Source organism: Microcaecilia unicolor, chromosome 1 (genome assembly GCF_901765095.1).
Source record: "Microcaecilia unicolor chromosome 1, aMicUni1.1, whole genome shotgun sequence".
In the NCBI taxonomy this organism is placed as follows: Eukaryota; Metazoa; Chordata; class Amphibia; order Gymnophiona; family Siphonopidae; genus Microcaecilia; species Microcaecilia unicolor.
The window spans coordinates 658,786,458-658,803,227 of NC_044031.1; the positions used below are offsets into that span (position 1 = coordinate 658,786,458).

Consider the following 16,770-nt stretch of genomic DNA (forward strand, 5'->3'; position numbering starts at 1 on the left):
TTTGGTCTGCCTAAGTATGGACATGTTTCTGTATATTTGAAGAGATTGTGATGGTTACCAATTGTTTTTCAGGTAAAATTTAAATTATTATTGCTAGCTCACTGTGCACTGCATCAAGACTGTTCAGTTTATTTGAGGCATACAGTTAAAAATAGATGTGCTATTGTGGAAGTTACGCTCGATGGTAAATGGCAATGCGGTTCTACCTGCTTTGAATTGACTTAGTCTCAATGTGACCAGGAAGGGGACTCAATTACTGGTCCAACTGAATGGAACAAGTTGCCTTCTGGACTGAAAAATGAGACAGACTTACTGACATTTAAACGTCAACTGTAGAGGCGTAGCCAGGTTTTGATCTCAGGGGGAGCAGACTTTTATAAAATAGGCGCCGGTTGGTGTCAGCTAGACAGCAGTGTCTGTGTTGTTGCTCAAGGACTGTGGCGGGCAATGATTAATACAGGCTGTCTCTGTTGTGTCCTGCCTACAAGGAAACAGTAAGTTACATCAGGAGGCAGGATGCAGAAGAGGTCCCTGCACTGGCCAGAGCAGGCAACCTTTCTTAACAACAAAGTAAAAATATTCAAATCGTGACCATCACCTCAGGAACAGAACACACAATCCTTCCACTGCTAGACACCTTGTTTAAATCAGATGGGCTTTTGTTTGTGTGGTGACTCTACAGGATGTGGAGACCACTAGTCTTCAGGATTTTTATTTTGGTTGACAAGGGCCACCAAAGGCGGCCCTTGCCCCAGAGTGGCTGAGCCTACTTTCAAATAGGGCTTTGCCATTCACGTTTTCAGGCTATCCACAATGAATCTGCATGAAAAAGATTTGCATGTAATGAAGGCAGTATATGCAAATCAATTTCATGCATATTTAATGTGGATATCCTGAAAACCTGACTGGCAAGGGGGTACTCCAGGACCAACTTGGGAAACACTGCCCTAGAACACAAAACTTACCACCCCATAACAGACCTAACCCACCTATGAAAATACAGTGCTATATATATTACACTGGGTTCTCGAGCACCAATATACCTACTATTGGGAAACTGGAACAAGCTGCACTGTTACACACTCCTACATAGACACTACATGCTAGCAGAATTCTTCACCTCAGTCGTACATGCAGAACATGGACAGACCCTCATCTATATGACATTAGCCATACTGGGTCAGACCAAAGGTTCATCTAGCCCAGTATCCTGTTTCTAACAGTGGCCAACCTAGGTCACAAACACCTGGCAGAAACCCAATCTGTGACAACATTCTATCCTACCAATCTAATACAGAATAGGGAGCCACAAAAAAACAAAAACAAAAGTTGAAATAGAGACCCCCCTCCTCTCTACCCAAGAAAACCAGACTCTATAAACAGTGCAATACTGGTAAAAAGAAACAGAAAAGCATTTTCTCCTGTACTTTGCAAAATAAACATAGAAAAAAATATACATTTTACAAAGCAGGTACATCTCAGTCCTTACAAAGTATTAAATAAAAAATACATAAGTACGTAAGTATTGCCATACTGGGAAAGACCAAAGGTCCATCAAGCCCAGCACCCTGTTTCCAACAGTGGCCAATCCAGGTCACAAATACCTGGCAAGATCCCAAAAATGTACAAAACATTTTATACTGCTTAGCCCAGAAATAGTGGATTTTCCCCAAACCTTTTTTAAACTCCGCTAAGCTAACCGCCTTTCCCACATTCTCTGGCAACAAATTCCAGAGTTTAATTACATGTTGAGTGAAGAAATATTTTCTCCGATTCGTTTTAAATTTACTACATTGTAGCTTCATCGCATGCCCCCTAGTCCTAGTATTTTTGGAAAGTGTGAACAGACGCTTCACATTTACCCGTTCAACTCCACTCATTATTTTATAGACCTCTATCATATCTCCCCTCAGCCGCATTTTCTCCAAGCTGAAGAGCCCTAACCGCTTTAGCCTTTCCTCATAGGGAAGTCATCCCATCCCCTTTATCATTTTCGTCGTCCTTCTCTGCACCTTTCCTAATTCCACCATATCTTTTTTGAGATGCGGCGACCAGAATTGAACACAATATTTGAGCTGCGGTCGCACCATGGAGTGATACAAAGGCATTATAACATCCTCATTTTTGTTTTCCATTCCTTTCCTAATAATACCTAACGTTCTCTTTGCTTTCTTAGCCGCAGCAGCATACTAAGCAGAAGGTTTCAACGTATCATCAACAGTGACACCTAGATCCATTTCTTGGTCTGTGACTCCTAACGTGGAACCTTGCATGGCATAGCTATAATTCGGGTTCCTCTTTCCCACATGCATCACTTTGCACGTGCTCACATTAAACGTCATCTGCCATTTAGACGCCCAGTCTCGTAAGGTCCGCTTGTAATTTTTCACAATCTTCCTGCGATTTAACTTTGTGTCATCAGCAAATTTAATTACCTCACTAGTTACTCCCATCTCTAGGTCATTTATAAATATGTTAAAAAGCAGCGGTCCCAGCACAGAGCCCTGGGGAACCCCATTAACTACCCTTCTCCATTGAGAATACTGACCATTTAACCTTACTCTCTGTTTTCTATCTTTTAACCAGTTTTTAATCCACAATAGAACACTACCTCCTATCCCATGACTCTCCAATTTCCTCTGGAGTCTTTCATGAGGTACTTTGTCAAACGCCTTCTGAAAATCCAGATACACAATATCAACCGATCCCCCTTTATCCACATCTTTGTTCACCCCTTCAAAGAAATGTAGTAGATTGGTGAGGCAAGACTTCCCTTCACTAAATCCATGTTGACTGTCTCATTAATCCATGCTTTTGAATATGCTCTGTAATTTTGTTCTTAATAATAGTCTCTACCATTTTGCCCGGCACTGACGTCAGACTCACCGGTCAATAATTTTCCGGATCTCCTCTGGAACCGTTTTTAAAAATCAGCGTTACATTGGCCACCCTCTAATCTTCCGGTACCACGCTCGATTTTAAGGATAAATTACATATTTCTAATAGCTCCGCAAGCTCATTTTTCAGATCTATCAGTACTCTGGAATGAATACCATCCAGTCCAGGAGATTTGCTACTCTTCAGTTTGTAGAACTGCCCCATTACATCCTCCAGGTTTACAGAGAATTCATTAAGTTTCTCCGACTCGTCAGCTTCAAATACCATTTCTGGCACCGGTATGCCACCCAAATCTTCCTCGGTGAAGACCGAAGCAAAGAATTCATTTAATCTCTCCGCTACGGCTTTGTCTTCCCTGATCGCCCCTTTTACTCCTCGGTCATCTAGCGGTCCAGCTGATTCTTTTGCCTGCTTTTAATATACCTAAAAAATTTTTTTACTATGTGTTTTTGCCTCCAATCTTATTTTTAAGTCCCTCTTAGCTTTCCTTATCAGCGCTTTGCATTTGACTTGACATTCCTTATGCCATTTCTTATCATTTTCAGTCGGTTCCCTCTTCCATTTTCTGAAGGATTTTCTTTCAGCTCTAATAGCTTCCTTCACCTCACTATTTAACCACGCCGGCTGTCGTTTGGTTTTCCGTCCTCCTTTTCTAATACGCGGAATATATTTGGCTTGGGCTTCCAGGATGGTGTTTTTGAACAGCATCCACGCCTGATGTAAATTTTTGACCCTCACAGTCGCTCCTCTAAGTTTTCTTTTCACCGTTCTTCTCATTTTATCATAGTCTCCTTTTTTAAAGTTAAACGCTAATGTATTTGATTTCCTATGTATACTTACTTCAAAGCTAATATCAAATCCGATCATATTATGATCACTGTTATCAAGCAGCCCCAGCACCATTACCTCCTGCACCAGATCATGTGATCCACTAAGGACTAGGTCTAGAATTTTTCCTTCTCTCGTCGGTTCCTGTACCAGCTGCTCCATAAAGCTGTCCTTGATTTCATCGAGGAATTTTACCTCCCTAGCGTGTCCCGATGTTACATTTACCCAGTCAATATCGGGGTAATTGAAATCACCCATTATTATTGTGTTGCCCAGTTTGTTTGCGTCCCTAATTTCCTTTAACATTTCTGCATCCGTCTGCTCATCCTGGCCAGGCGGACGGTAGTACACTCCTATCATTATCCTTTTCCCCTTTACATATGGAATTTCAATCCACAGTGATTCCTAGAAGTGTTTTGTTTCCTGCAGAATTTTTAATCTATTTGATTCAAGGCTCTCGTTAATATACAATGCTACCCCTCCACCAATTCAATCCACCCTATCACTACGATATAATTTGTACCTCGGTATGACAGTGTCCCACTGGTTAGCCTCCTTCCACCAGGTCTCAGAGATGCCTATTATATCTAATTTTTCATTTAGTGCAATATATTCTAACTCTCCCATCTTATTTCTTAGGCTCCTGGCATTCGCGTATAGACATTTCAAACTATGTTTGTTGCTCCTATTTACATCATGCTTAGTACTTGACAGTACTAATTTGCAATCTTTTGCCTGATTTTTATTTAGGGACACCTGATCTACTACGGTCTCTTTTGCAACCTCACTATCAGGATATCCTATCTTCCCTATACCCTATCTTCCCTGTTTTGGTGATATCTTTGAAAGATACCTTATCCCGAACCATGCACTACTGAGCAACTAGCGCTGAGTGTGTTTAAACTCACAGCATGATATAGTTGAGATTTTCAGGATAGCTACAATGAATATGCAAGAGACAGATTTGCAAAGAATGGAGGTAGTGCTTGCAAATTTATTTCATGCTTATTCGTTTTGTGGATATCCTGAAAACCTGAAAGGCTAGGTGTGTCACAAGGACTGTGTTGAGAACCCCTGAACTAGAAGGATATGAAGGAATTAGTATTTGCAAAATTGTATATCAGCATTCTAAGTTGCACGTGCATATGTTAAAATGCTCTTTTTGGCTTACATCATCATGTAAAAAAGTTATTTATTTTTACACTGGGTGACCACACAATTTTGTGCTAAAGCTGAGCTAATCTCTTAAAGCCTAGCTGACCTTATTGTAACTGGCCCCTGTGTGAGCTTCCATTAAATAAGAATTTGTTCTCAAATCCTATTTGATATGCAAAGGAGACCATCATTTTAACTAGCGAATGTTAAAGCAAGCTGCCAAGCTTGAGTTTAGGTTTATCATCTTCTACCGCTATATGGCACAAATGATGGAGATCAACAAAGTTTATAAATTTTGAAAATGCTTACAGTGCCAGCACTGTAGGGCAGCTGGAGCAGTGTGTGCCAGACAAAAGTAGCAGTGTAAGTATAAAAACAAAGAAAATCAGATCACGACTTTTAGGACCCACTGGCCTAGTGGTTAGGGTGGTGGACTTTGGTCCTGGGGAACTGAGGAACTGAGTTCAATTCCCACTTAAGGCACAGGCAGCTCCTTGTGACTCTGGGCAAGTCACTTAACCCTCCATTGCCCCATGTAAGCCGCATTGAGCCTGCCATGAGTGGGAAAGCGCGGGGTACAAATTATTAGATTGTAAGCTCTTTGAGCAGGGACTGTCTTTCTTCTATGTTTGTGCAGCGCTGCGTACGCCTTGTAGCGCTATAGAAATGCTAAATAGTAGTAAAGCGAATGCTACATACCTGTAGAAGGTATTCTCCGAGGACAGCAGGCTGATTGTTCTCACTGATGGGTTGACGTCCTCGGCAGCCCCCTCCATCGGAAAGTTTACTAGCAAAGGCCTTTGCTAGTCCTCGCGCGCCCATGCGCACCGCGCATGCGCGGCCGTCTTCCCGCCCGAAACCGGCTCGAGCCGGCCAGTCCAGTATGTAGCAAGACAATACACTTCAAGGGAAGACTCAACTCCAAAGGGGAGGCGGGCGGGTTTGTGAGAACAATCAGCCTGCTGTCCGCGGAGAATACCTTCTACAGGTATGTAGCATTCGCTTTCTCCGAGGACAAGCAGGCTGCTTGTTCTCACTGATGGGGTATCCCTAGCCCCCAGGCTCACTCAAAACAACAACCATGGTCAATTGGGCCTCGCAACGGCGAGGACATAACTGAGATTGACCTAAAAAATTTACCAACTAACTGAGAGTGTAGCCTGGAACAGAACAAACAGGGCCCTCGGGGGGTGGAGTTGGATCCTAAAGCCCAAACAGGTTCTGAAGAACTGACTGCCCGAACCGACTGTCGCGTCGGGTATCCTGCTGCAGGCAGTAATGAGATGTGAATGTGTGGACAGATGACCACGTCGCAGCTTTGCAAATTTCTTCAATAGAGGCTGACTTCAAGTGGGCTACCGACGCAGCCATGGCTCTAACATTATGAGCCGTGACATGACCCTCAAGAGCCAGCCCCACCTGGGCGTAAGTGAAGGAAATGCAATCTGCTAGCCAATTGGATATGGTGCGTTTCCCTACAGCCACTCCCCTCCTATTGGGGTCAAAAGAAACAAACAATTGGGCGGACTGTCTGGTGGGCTGTGTCCGCTCCAGGTAGAAGGCCAATGCTCTCTTGCAGTCCAATGTCTGCAGCTGACGTTCAGCAGGGCAGGAATGAGGACGGGGAAAAAATGTTGGCAAGACAATTGACTGGTTCAGATGGAACTCCGACACAACCTTCGGCAGGAACTTAGGGTGAGTGCGGAGGACTACTCTGTTATGATGAAATTTGGTGTACGGGGCCTGGGCTACCAGGGCCTGAAGCTCACTGACTCTACGAGCTGAAGTAACTGCCACCAAGAAAATGACCTTCCAGGTCAAGTACTTCAGATGGCAGGAATTCAGTGGCTCAAAAGGAGGTTTCATCAGCTGGGTGAGAACGACATTGAGATCCCATGACACTGTAGGAGGCTTGACAGGGGGCTTTGACAAAAGCAAACCTCTCATGAAGCGAACAACTAAAGGCTGTCCTGAGATCGGCTTACCTTCCACACGGTAATGGTATGCACTGATTGCACTAAGGTGAACCCTTACAGAGTTGGTCTTGAGACCAGACTCAGACAAGTGCAGAAGGTATTCAAGCAGGGTCTGTGTAGAACAAGAGCGAGGATCTAGGGCCTTGCTGCCACACCAGACGGCAAACCTCCTCCAATGGAAGAAGTAACTTCTCTTAGTGGAATCTTTCCTGGAAGCAAGCAAGATGCGGGAGACACCCTCTGACAGACCCAAAGAGGCAAAGTCTACGCCCTCAACATCCAGGCCGTAAGAGCCAGCGACTGGAGGCTGGGATGCAGAAGTGCCCCTTCGTCCTGTGTGATGAGGGTCGGAAAACACTCCAATCTCCACGGTTCTTCAGAGGACAACTCCAGAAGAAGAGGGAACCAGATCTGACGCGGCCAAAAAGGAGCAATCAGAATCATGGTGCCTCGGTCTTGCTTGAGTATCAACAAAGTCTTCCCCACCAGAGGTATGGGAGGATAAGCATACAGCAGACCCTCCCCCCAGTCCAGGAGGAAGGCATCCGATGCCAGTCTGCCGTGGGCCTGAAGCCTGGAACAGAACTGAGGGACTTTGTGGTTCACTCGAGATGCGAAGAGATCTACCAAGGGGGTACCCCACACCTGGAAGATCTGACGTACCACACGGGAATTGAGCGACCACTCGTGAGGTTGCATAATCCTGCTCAACCTGTCGGCCAGACTGTTGTTTACGCCTGCCAGATATGTGGCTTGGAGTCCCATGCCGTGACGGCGAGCCCAGAGCCACATGCTGACGGCTTCCTGACACAGGGGGCGAGATCCGGTGCCCCCCTGCTTGTTGACATAGTACATGGCAACCTGGTTGTCTGTCTGAATTTGGATAATTTGGTGGGACAGCCGATCTCTGAAAGCCTTCAGAGCGTTCCAGATCGCTCGTAACTCCAGAAGATTGATCTGCAGATCGCGTTCCTGGAGGGACCAGCTTCCTTGGGTGTGAAGCCCATCGACATGAGCTCCCCATCCCAGGAGGAACGCATCCGTGGTCAGCACCTTTTGTGGCTGAGGAATTTGGAAGGGACGTCCCAGAGTCAAATTGGAGCAAATCGTCCACCAATATAGGGATTTGAGAAAACTCGTGGACAGGTGGATCACGTCCTCTAGACCCCCGGCGGCCTGATACCACTGGGAGGCTAGGGTCCATTGAGCAGATCTCATGTGAAGGCGGGCCATGGGAGTCACATGAACTGTGGAGGCCATGTGGCCCAGCAATCTCAACATCTGCCGAGCCGTGATCTGCTGGGACGCTCGCACCCGCGAGACGAGGGACAACAAGTTGGAGGCTCTCGTCTCTGGGAGATAGGCGCAAGCCGTCCGAGAATCCAGCAGAGCTCCTATGAATTCGAGTTTCTGCACTGGGAGAAGATGGGACTTTGGATAATTTATCACAAACCCCAGTAGCTCCAGGAGGCGAATAGTCATCTGCATGGACTGCAGGGCTCCTGCCTCGGATGTGTTCTTCACCAGCCAATCGTCGAGATATGGGAACACGTGCACCCCCAGCCTGCGAAGTGCCGCTGCTACTACAGCCAAGCACTTTGTGAACACCCTGGGCGCAGAGGCGAGCCCAAAGGGTAGCACACAGTACTGGAAGTGACGTGTGCCCAGCTGAAATCGCAGATACTGTCTGTGAGCTGGCAGTATCGGGATGTGAGTGTAGGCATCCTTCAAGTCCAGAGAGCATAGCCAATCGTTTTGCTGAATCATGGGGAGGAGGGTGCCCAGGGAAAGCATCCTGAACTTTTCTTTTACGAGATATTTGTTCATGGCCCTTAGGTCTAGGATGGGACGCATCCCCCCTGTCTTCTTTTCCACAAGGAAGTACCTGGAATAGAATCCCATCCCTTCCTGCCCGGATGGCACGGGCTCGACCGCATTGGCGCTGAGAAGGGCGGAGAGTTCCTCTGCAAGTACCTGCTTGTGCTGGAAGCTGTAAGACTGAGCTCCCGGTGGACAATTTGGAGGTTTTGAGGTCAAATTGAGGGTGTATCCTTGCCGGACTATTTGCAGAACCCACTGATCGGAGGTTATGAGAGGCCACCTTTGGTGAAAAGCTTTCAACCTCCCCCCGACTGGCAGGTCGCCCGGCACTGACACTTGGATGTCGGCTATGCTCTGCTGGAGCCAGTCAAAAGCTCGCCCCTTGCTTTTGCTGGGGAGCCGCGGGGCCTTGCTGAGGCGCACGCTGCTGACGAGAGCGAGCGCGCTGGGGCTTAGCCTGGGCCGCAGGCTGTCGAGAAGGAGGATTGTACCTACGCTTACCAGAAGCATAGGGACCAGTCTTCCTTCCCCCGAAAAATCTTCTACCTGTAGAGGTAGAGGCTGAAGGCTGCCGGCGGGAGAACTTGTCGAATGCGGTGTCCCGCTGGTGGAGAGACTCTACCACCTGCTCGACTTTTTCTCCAAAAATGTTGTCCGCACGGCAAGGCGAGTCCGCAATCCGCTGCTGGATCCTATTCTCCAGGTCGGCGGCACGCAGCCATGAGAGCCTGCGCATCACCACACCTTGAACAGCGGCCCTGGACGCAACATCAAAAGTGTCAAACTCCTCTGGCCAGGAATTTTCTGCACGCCTTCAGCTGCCTGACCACCTCCTGAAAAGGCTTGGCTTGCTCAGGGGGAAGAGCATCAACCAAGCCCGCCAACTGCCGCACATTGTTCCGCATGTGTATGCTCGTGTAGAGCTGGTAAGACTGGATCTTGGCCACGAGCATAGAAGAATGGTAGGCCTTCCTCCCAAAGGAGTCTAAGGTTCTAGGGTCTTTGCCCGGGGGCGCCGAAGCATGCTCCCTAGAACTCTTAGCCTTCTTTAGGGCCAAATCCACAACTCCAGAGTCATGAGGCAACTGAGTGCGCATCAGCTCTGGGTCCCCATGGATCCGGTACTGGGACTCGATCTTCTTGGGAATGTGGGGATTACTTAATGGCTTGGTCCAGTTCGCAAGCAATGTCTTTTTCAGGACATGGTGCAAGGGAACAGTGGACGCTTCCTTAGGTGGAGAAGGATAGTCCAGGAGCTCAAACATTTCAGCCCTGGGCTCGTCCTCCACAACCACCGGGAAGGGGATGGCCGTAGACATCTCCCGGACAAAGGAAGCGAAAGACAGACTCTCAGGAGGAGAAAGCTGCCTTTCAGGAGAGGGAGTGGGATCAGAAGGAAGACCCTCAGACTCCTCGTCAGAGAAATATCTGGGGTCTTCTTCGTCCTCCCACGAGGCCTCACCCTCGGTGTCAGACACAAGTTCACGGACCTGTGTCTGCAACCTCGCCCGGCTCGACTCCGTGGAGCCACGTCCACGATGGGGGCGTCGAGAGGTAGACTCCCTCGCCCGCATCGGCGAAGCTCCCTCCGCCGACGTAGTCGGGGAGCCTTCCTGGGAGGTGGCAGCGGTCGGCACCGCACGCGGTACCGACGTCGGGGACCTCAACCTGGGCGATGGACCAGCCGGCGCCACGCTCGACGGTACCGGAGGCGCAAGCACCGCCGGTACTGGAGGGGTAGGGCGCAACAGCTCTCCCAGAATCTCTGGGAGAACGGCCCGGAGGCTCTCGTTCAGAGTGGCTGCAGAAAAAGGCTGAGAGGTCGATGCAGGCGTCGACGTCAGAACCTGTTCCGGGCGAGGAGGCTGTTCCGGGCTGTCCAGAGTGGAGCGCATCGACACCTCCTGAACAGAGGGTGAGCGGTCCTCTCGGTGCTGATGCCTGCTGGGTGCCGAATCCCTCGGCGACCCAGAGCTCTCGGTGCCGACACGGGGAGGAGACCGGTGTCGATGCTTCTTCGACTTCTTCCGAAGCATGTCACCGGAGCTCCCCGGCACCGACGAGGAGGACGTAGAATCCATCCGTCGCTTCCTCGGGGCCGAGACCGAAGAGGGTCGATCCCGGGGGGGCTGTACCGCAGGAGCCCTCAGGGTAGGAGGAGACCCACCCGAAGGCTCACCGCCACCAGCAGGGGAATGGACAGCCCTCACCTGCACTCCTGACGATGCACCTCCGTCCGACGACATCAGCAGACGAAGTCTCGGTACCACCGACGTCGATGCAGTCGCCCGATGCCTCGGCGCCGATGCAGAGGTCCGATGCCTCGATGCAGTCGATGGAGCGGCAGCCAAGGAAGATGGTCCGGACGCTGACGACGTCGATGCACTCGATGCCTCCGGTGCCGATGTCGACGAAGAGCCCGAGAACAAAACGTTCCACTGGGCTAATCTCGCTACCTGAGTCCGCCTTTGTAACAGGGAACACAGACTGCAGTTCTGAGGGCGGTGCTGGGCCCCTAGACACTGAAGACACGCAGAGTGCCTATCAGTGAGCGAGATTACCCGGGCGCACTGGGTGCACTTCTTGAAGCCGCTGGAAGGCTTCGATGTCATGGGCGGAAAAATCACGCCGGCGAAATCAAAGGCCGAAATGGCGAAAATTGAAGCACCAAAATTTAAAGGGAGAAAAATCTCGACCGAGGCCAAACTAGGCCTACCCCGACAACGAAAGAAAACTTACGGGGCAAAAGCTGTGAAAACTACGGGAAGGGCAGAAAACCCGAAAGGGTCTTCCGGAACACTTCCCGAACTTTTTTAAGAAAAACAAGGAAAAAATACGTCGAAAAGGACGCGCGAGGTCGACTCTCTGGGGCACGAACGGCGTAACACGACCGTACCGAGCGCGGACGAAAGAAGACTGGCCGGCTCGAGCCGGTTTCGGGCGGGAAGACGGCCGCGCATGCGCGGTGCGCATGGGCGCGCGAGGACTAGCAAAGGCCTTTGCTAGTAAACTTTCCGATGGAGGGGGCTGCCGAGGACGTCAACCCATCAGTGAGAACAAGCAGCCTGCTTGTCCTCGGAGAAAAATAAATAAATAAAAAAATAACAGAACTCTATGAGTTGATTACTTGGCACACCAACAGTACTTAAAATGCTGCAGGGTTTTTGGCAAGCTGCCAAACACTTTGCTGAACCCTACTCTAATTATTCATAAATTGATTGCATGAGATGCTGTAAGATGGTCTTCAACTTGACAGCTAAGTTAATGACTTTCCTTTAGCCAGCTTCCACCCACTTCACCACGCTGCAAAATCGAAGACCTCTACCACTTACTTAGAATTGCCTCTTACCTCCTTACAGAGCGGTGTTCTCCCTGTACACTTGGGTTGTTGGTAGCTCTTGGGAAGTGCTCTGTAACTGGAGCCCAGTCTCTTACAAGAGGCATAATCTATCTCCATGGCAATACCTTCAGTGGCTCGCTCCTTGGGAAATGGCTCTATATGAGTTGACTCCTTATAACCCAGGAAATTTTTAAACCATGTGAACAATTCTGGAAACTTCCTGTGGAAAAAGTAATTCAACAAATGAAAACCAGGAAACAACCCCAAGAACAAAAGCGATCAAACCGGCGGATAAGAAAGTCCAATACAGGTAAGTGCAAAGGATAACTCAATGTGGGCAGTACTACGTATTTGTGGGGGTAATGAAGTGCTTGCAAGTCACTAACTCTTCTAGCAGAGGTAATTTTGTATCTTACCTAGAACAGCGGATAGTATGAGAAATAAGTAATGACTACTATAAATAGTTCTCATGTAAGAAACTTAGAGAAGTTACACACAATGGTTCAAAAGGTGCCAGCATTAGCTGTCTAAGGACTACACTGAGATCTTAAGACAAAGGTGGTAGTCAAAGAGGTCATATATATCAAGTCCCTCATGAATCTGGACACTAAGGGATACAGCAAGATAGTATCCAGAGTTTCTGGATTATTGTCTGGTGGAGCGTGTATTCCTGGCTCTTTTGAGAGCTGCTCCTACCACTACTGTCTGGTGTGGGAGTTGATTTTTCTCAGGACCAAGTGCTGATTATACCTTGTATTTCTGGCACAAACAGAAGATTTTGGATTGTAAGCTTTGTAGATATCATGCATGAAAAGAACAACTAACTCCCTTGACAATACTTCTTAGGATTTCTTCAAAATCCTAGCTTGGCACTATGACTTCTGGAATGCAAGGACAGTGTGCCTTTGATAGTTTCTGAATAAACCTGGCTACATTATTCTTTCCAGAAAATTACTGCACAATTTTATAACAGCCATTTTCATTTATAAAACATTTACCCATGGAAAAGATTTTCTGTCATTATCCGCTACAAGTTTTATATATAGTTATATTGCATAATTAAGTCAAACCCAGTTCCCTCCAACCAAGCAACTGTGTCAATTTAACACCTACCCCAGGAATGGTGAAACCAACTGCACAAGTTCAGCCCGGGAAATTACTTCTTGATTAAAAATAACAAGGCAACGTAGAAAGTTTTCATATGCTTCAGCGCTACGAAGTGCTTTGCGGACCTTACAAAGGAATGATAAAAAAAAAAAAAAAAAAAAGGTCGATTCACTCAAGAAAGAGCACGTGAATACAATAGGAACATCCTTCCCTGTGATGAAAACTACCACTTAGAGCTGAATTAATCCACGAAACATTAATTCTTCACTAAAACCTCAAGAGCAATACTTTCAAAACTAGTTTCAGTCTAAATAAATTCAGGCCTAGCAGCAGAAAATGACATCTAAACATCAAGCTGCTAATCTCCAGCAAACACTTTCTGGAGACACAAACAAGGTATTAGCTTGATGTTCACTAGGCATTTCCCCACTTAGTAGAAAAATATAACATGTAAATTAAGCAAAAAGAAAAATGAACTTCAGAAAAGGATCACTTTTACAAATGCTAGTGAAAAAACCTTCTTGACAAAAGTCTAAATAGCACACTCTTTAATGCTACATATACATACAAGCGGATCACAGACGGTTTCCTTGATTCTCCTGCCTTATATGCATCCAAGAGTTGAGAGCTCTGCAGAGGATTCCTAGGGCTCTGCTCCAAGTATGGCATCAAGCAGTAGGCTCTACTGGTCACATTAACAGCAACAGCTAGAATGCCTCCATCTTCTTAAAGGAGAAATTAGAGCTTACCTGCTAATTTTCTTTTCTTGAGTCTCTCCAGACCATCCCAAGTGGGTATATGCCCTCCTACCAGCAGATGAGGAGACTGAGAACTAAGTGATGTCACCTTATTAGGTCATGTGCAATCCTAAGACACCCAGTATTTCTATTGATAAAGCCCAAGACAGTAGAGAACCACAACAGAGACCCCCCCCCCCCCCAAAAAAAAGGGAGGAAACGACCAGAAACATGAGTCCTACAATAAAGACAGACATGGGGGTGAGGACCCATACATCCGTAGTAACAGTAATAATTTTAACAGAATTTGTGGGGATGGGGATGGCGTTTGAGCTTGCAGAGATGGTGACAAACTTTCTCCTTGTGTCAATCTCTAATGAGAAGGTTCCGGCTAAGTGATATTCCTTAAGCTTATACAAAGAATAGACTTCAAACTTAGTGATTCCGAAACCTGTCCTGTCCTGAGGGAACCCACCAGTCAAGTGAAATTTCAACTAAAAAAAAAAAAAAAAAAAGTCACATGATCTTACTCATAAGGGCTTTCCTTTCAAATTTTGTGCCAATGGTTGTGCTGATGCATAAAGTACTGTGGGCAGAAGCATGTGGTAAATGAAAGCTCAATGCACACAGCAGGTGAACGATGCAGAAAGGGGTTCAATGCCTGAATTAACTTGCACAGTAGACTGCACACAGTATGCTAACAAGCCTATTATCTATTCTGCAGAAAGGCAGATAAGTCCACAGGACATTCTAATGTGAGCGCAATGTGAGAAATTTACCACCAGGTCTGAGGCAGCATAGAAGGGTTGGTTGCCTTGGTAGTGTAGCAGCCCCCCCCCCCCCCCCAAAAAAAAAATGAAAATAGATGTCATCAGTTTTCTGAGCACCTTCTATGGGACAATGTCTCCTCTGAAGGTTGTTAATGAACTGCAGAGACCCCAAGGGTGGCTCATCTGAAAACTAGAGATTTTATCACCACTTTGGTGGAGATAGGTGGCCAATGAGTGAGGCTTTTCTCACGGGCCCCAGACAGGTCTAACACCAGTTCTGGCATATGTACATTACAGAAACTAACAGAGTCTAATCAACAAATAGAAAACAAAATTCATTTTTCTACCTTGCTATCTGGTCATTTTATTTTTCTAATTGTGTTGATCCCAGTCTCTGTTTTCAGGCTTCCGCTGTCTTCTCAACTCTTCTGCCAGGGTCTTCTGGTCCAACTGGCATTTCTTCTGTATCCATGTCCATCATTCAATGCCCCTCTGTCCATGCTCCTATCTTCCTGCCATATTGAGCATTTCCCCTCTATGTAACTTTATTCTTGCCCTGTCCAGCAGCATCTCTCTGTCCCTTTCCCCTCCCCCATGGCCAGTATCGCATCTCTGTGCGTCCCTATCCCCCCTCATGTTCAGCTTCTCCCCTTATTCCTCCTTTCTTCTTGTCCTCCCCTCTCCCAGGACCAAAATCTCCATTCCTTCTTTTGTCCTTCTCTCTTCATTTCCATCTAGTGTCTCCCTTCCTTCTCCCCCCTCCCACCCTGACACCCTGCTTCTCTAGATGAGCAGCTGCAGCGGGAAAAGAAGCTACACTCTCCATGGGGCCAGACTCTCCACTGGCATGGCTGCCGGCTCTGCCCCAGAATAGCTGTCCAAGGAGGTAGGACTGGCAGCAACACCTATAGAGAGAGTCTGGCCTAGGGTGAGTGTAGCTACTTTGTTGCAGCTGCTGCTCATCTAGTGAAGCAGCAGCGGCAAGGAGGCGGGGAGTCCCAGTGCTCATGCTGTACAGCAGTGAAGAACTGCTGGGCGGCAACTTTAAAAAAATGGTACATGGCTGCGTAGCCTAGAGGGAACATTGGCTGGGAGCCTGAATGTGTGTGAGGAGGGCACAAATGTGTGTGAGCGTGAGAAGGGATACAAATGTGTGTGTCACACATCAATGCATTTGACTTGGCATGTCTGGAATTGTACTGTTATTTATGTTCAAGTGATGCTGCTGCTGTTTTGTCATTTTGGAAAAATATTAAAATGTAAAAATATATGGAGCGGAGGAGTAGCCTAGTGGTTAGTGCAGTGGACTTTGATCCTGGGGAACTGAGTTCGATTCAGGTCGGCTCTCTCAGTCTCTCTCTGGGTTTCAGCCGCAGCACTGCAGGCAAGGAAGAAACAGAAGTAGGAACTTGGAACACTCTGATGCGTACATGTAAGACTTGTCTGATTCACTGGCACTGTGTGCTGAGAGGTCACCACATACATGTGCCAGTAGATCAGGTGACATCTGATGCATGTGCCTGTGTCAGAGCTGAGGTCTGACAATCTACCCGGGAGCAGAGAGGATGAATAGTAACATAGTAAGTGACAGCAGATAAAAACCTGAACGGTCCAGTCTACCCAATAGCCACACTCATTATCAATTCAAAATTAAATCAACAATGAATGTGATACTTGATTATGGTCTCTCTTTGGCATTTCTGGGACATAGACCATAGAAGTCCGCCCGGCCCTATCCTTATGTTCTAACTGCTGGAGTTGTCATCGAAGCCCACTTCAGCCTACTTGTCTTCTCATTTGCGGGAAACAGACTGTAAAAGTCTGTCCAGCACTCCAATCCACCCTATGAACTATGTACCCACTGTCCTCTGGAACAGTAACCTGGCCTGACCAATGATTTAATCCTATTCGACTATGTAATGACCTATATCGACCCTTTTTGTAAATGAAGCATATAAACAACATTGATTCTTCTAAGATCTTAACCTGGCTCAATACTTCTACAAACTCTCACTGTCTCTATTGAACTGCTATCTCCACTTGATACCATTTAACCGCCCCATTGTTCCACGTAAGCCACATTGAACCTACCAAGAGGTGGGAAAATGCGGGATACAAATACAACAAATAAATATATG

General features: G+C 47.2%; 1 protein-coding gene across 1 annotated transcript in view; it reads right to left on the minus strand.

The window, feature by feature from the left end:
• Window positions 1–16,770, minus strand: part of SIN3A (SIN3 transcription regulator family member A) — a 399,111-nt gene that overhangs the window by 125,108 nt on the left and 257,233 nt on the right. The window contains exons 11-12 of the mRNA XM_030186804.1: window positions 13,132–13,250; window positions 12,028–12,238 (exon numbers count right to left, since the gene is read on the minus strand). Of these exons, the coding sequence (XP_030042664.1) occupies window positions 12,028–12,238; window positions 13,132–13,250 (330 nt within the window). The remainder of the gene's footprint in view (window positions 1–12,027; window positions 12,239–13,131; window positions 13,251–16,770) is intronic.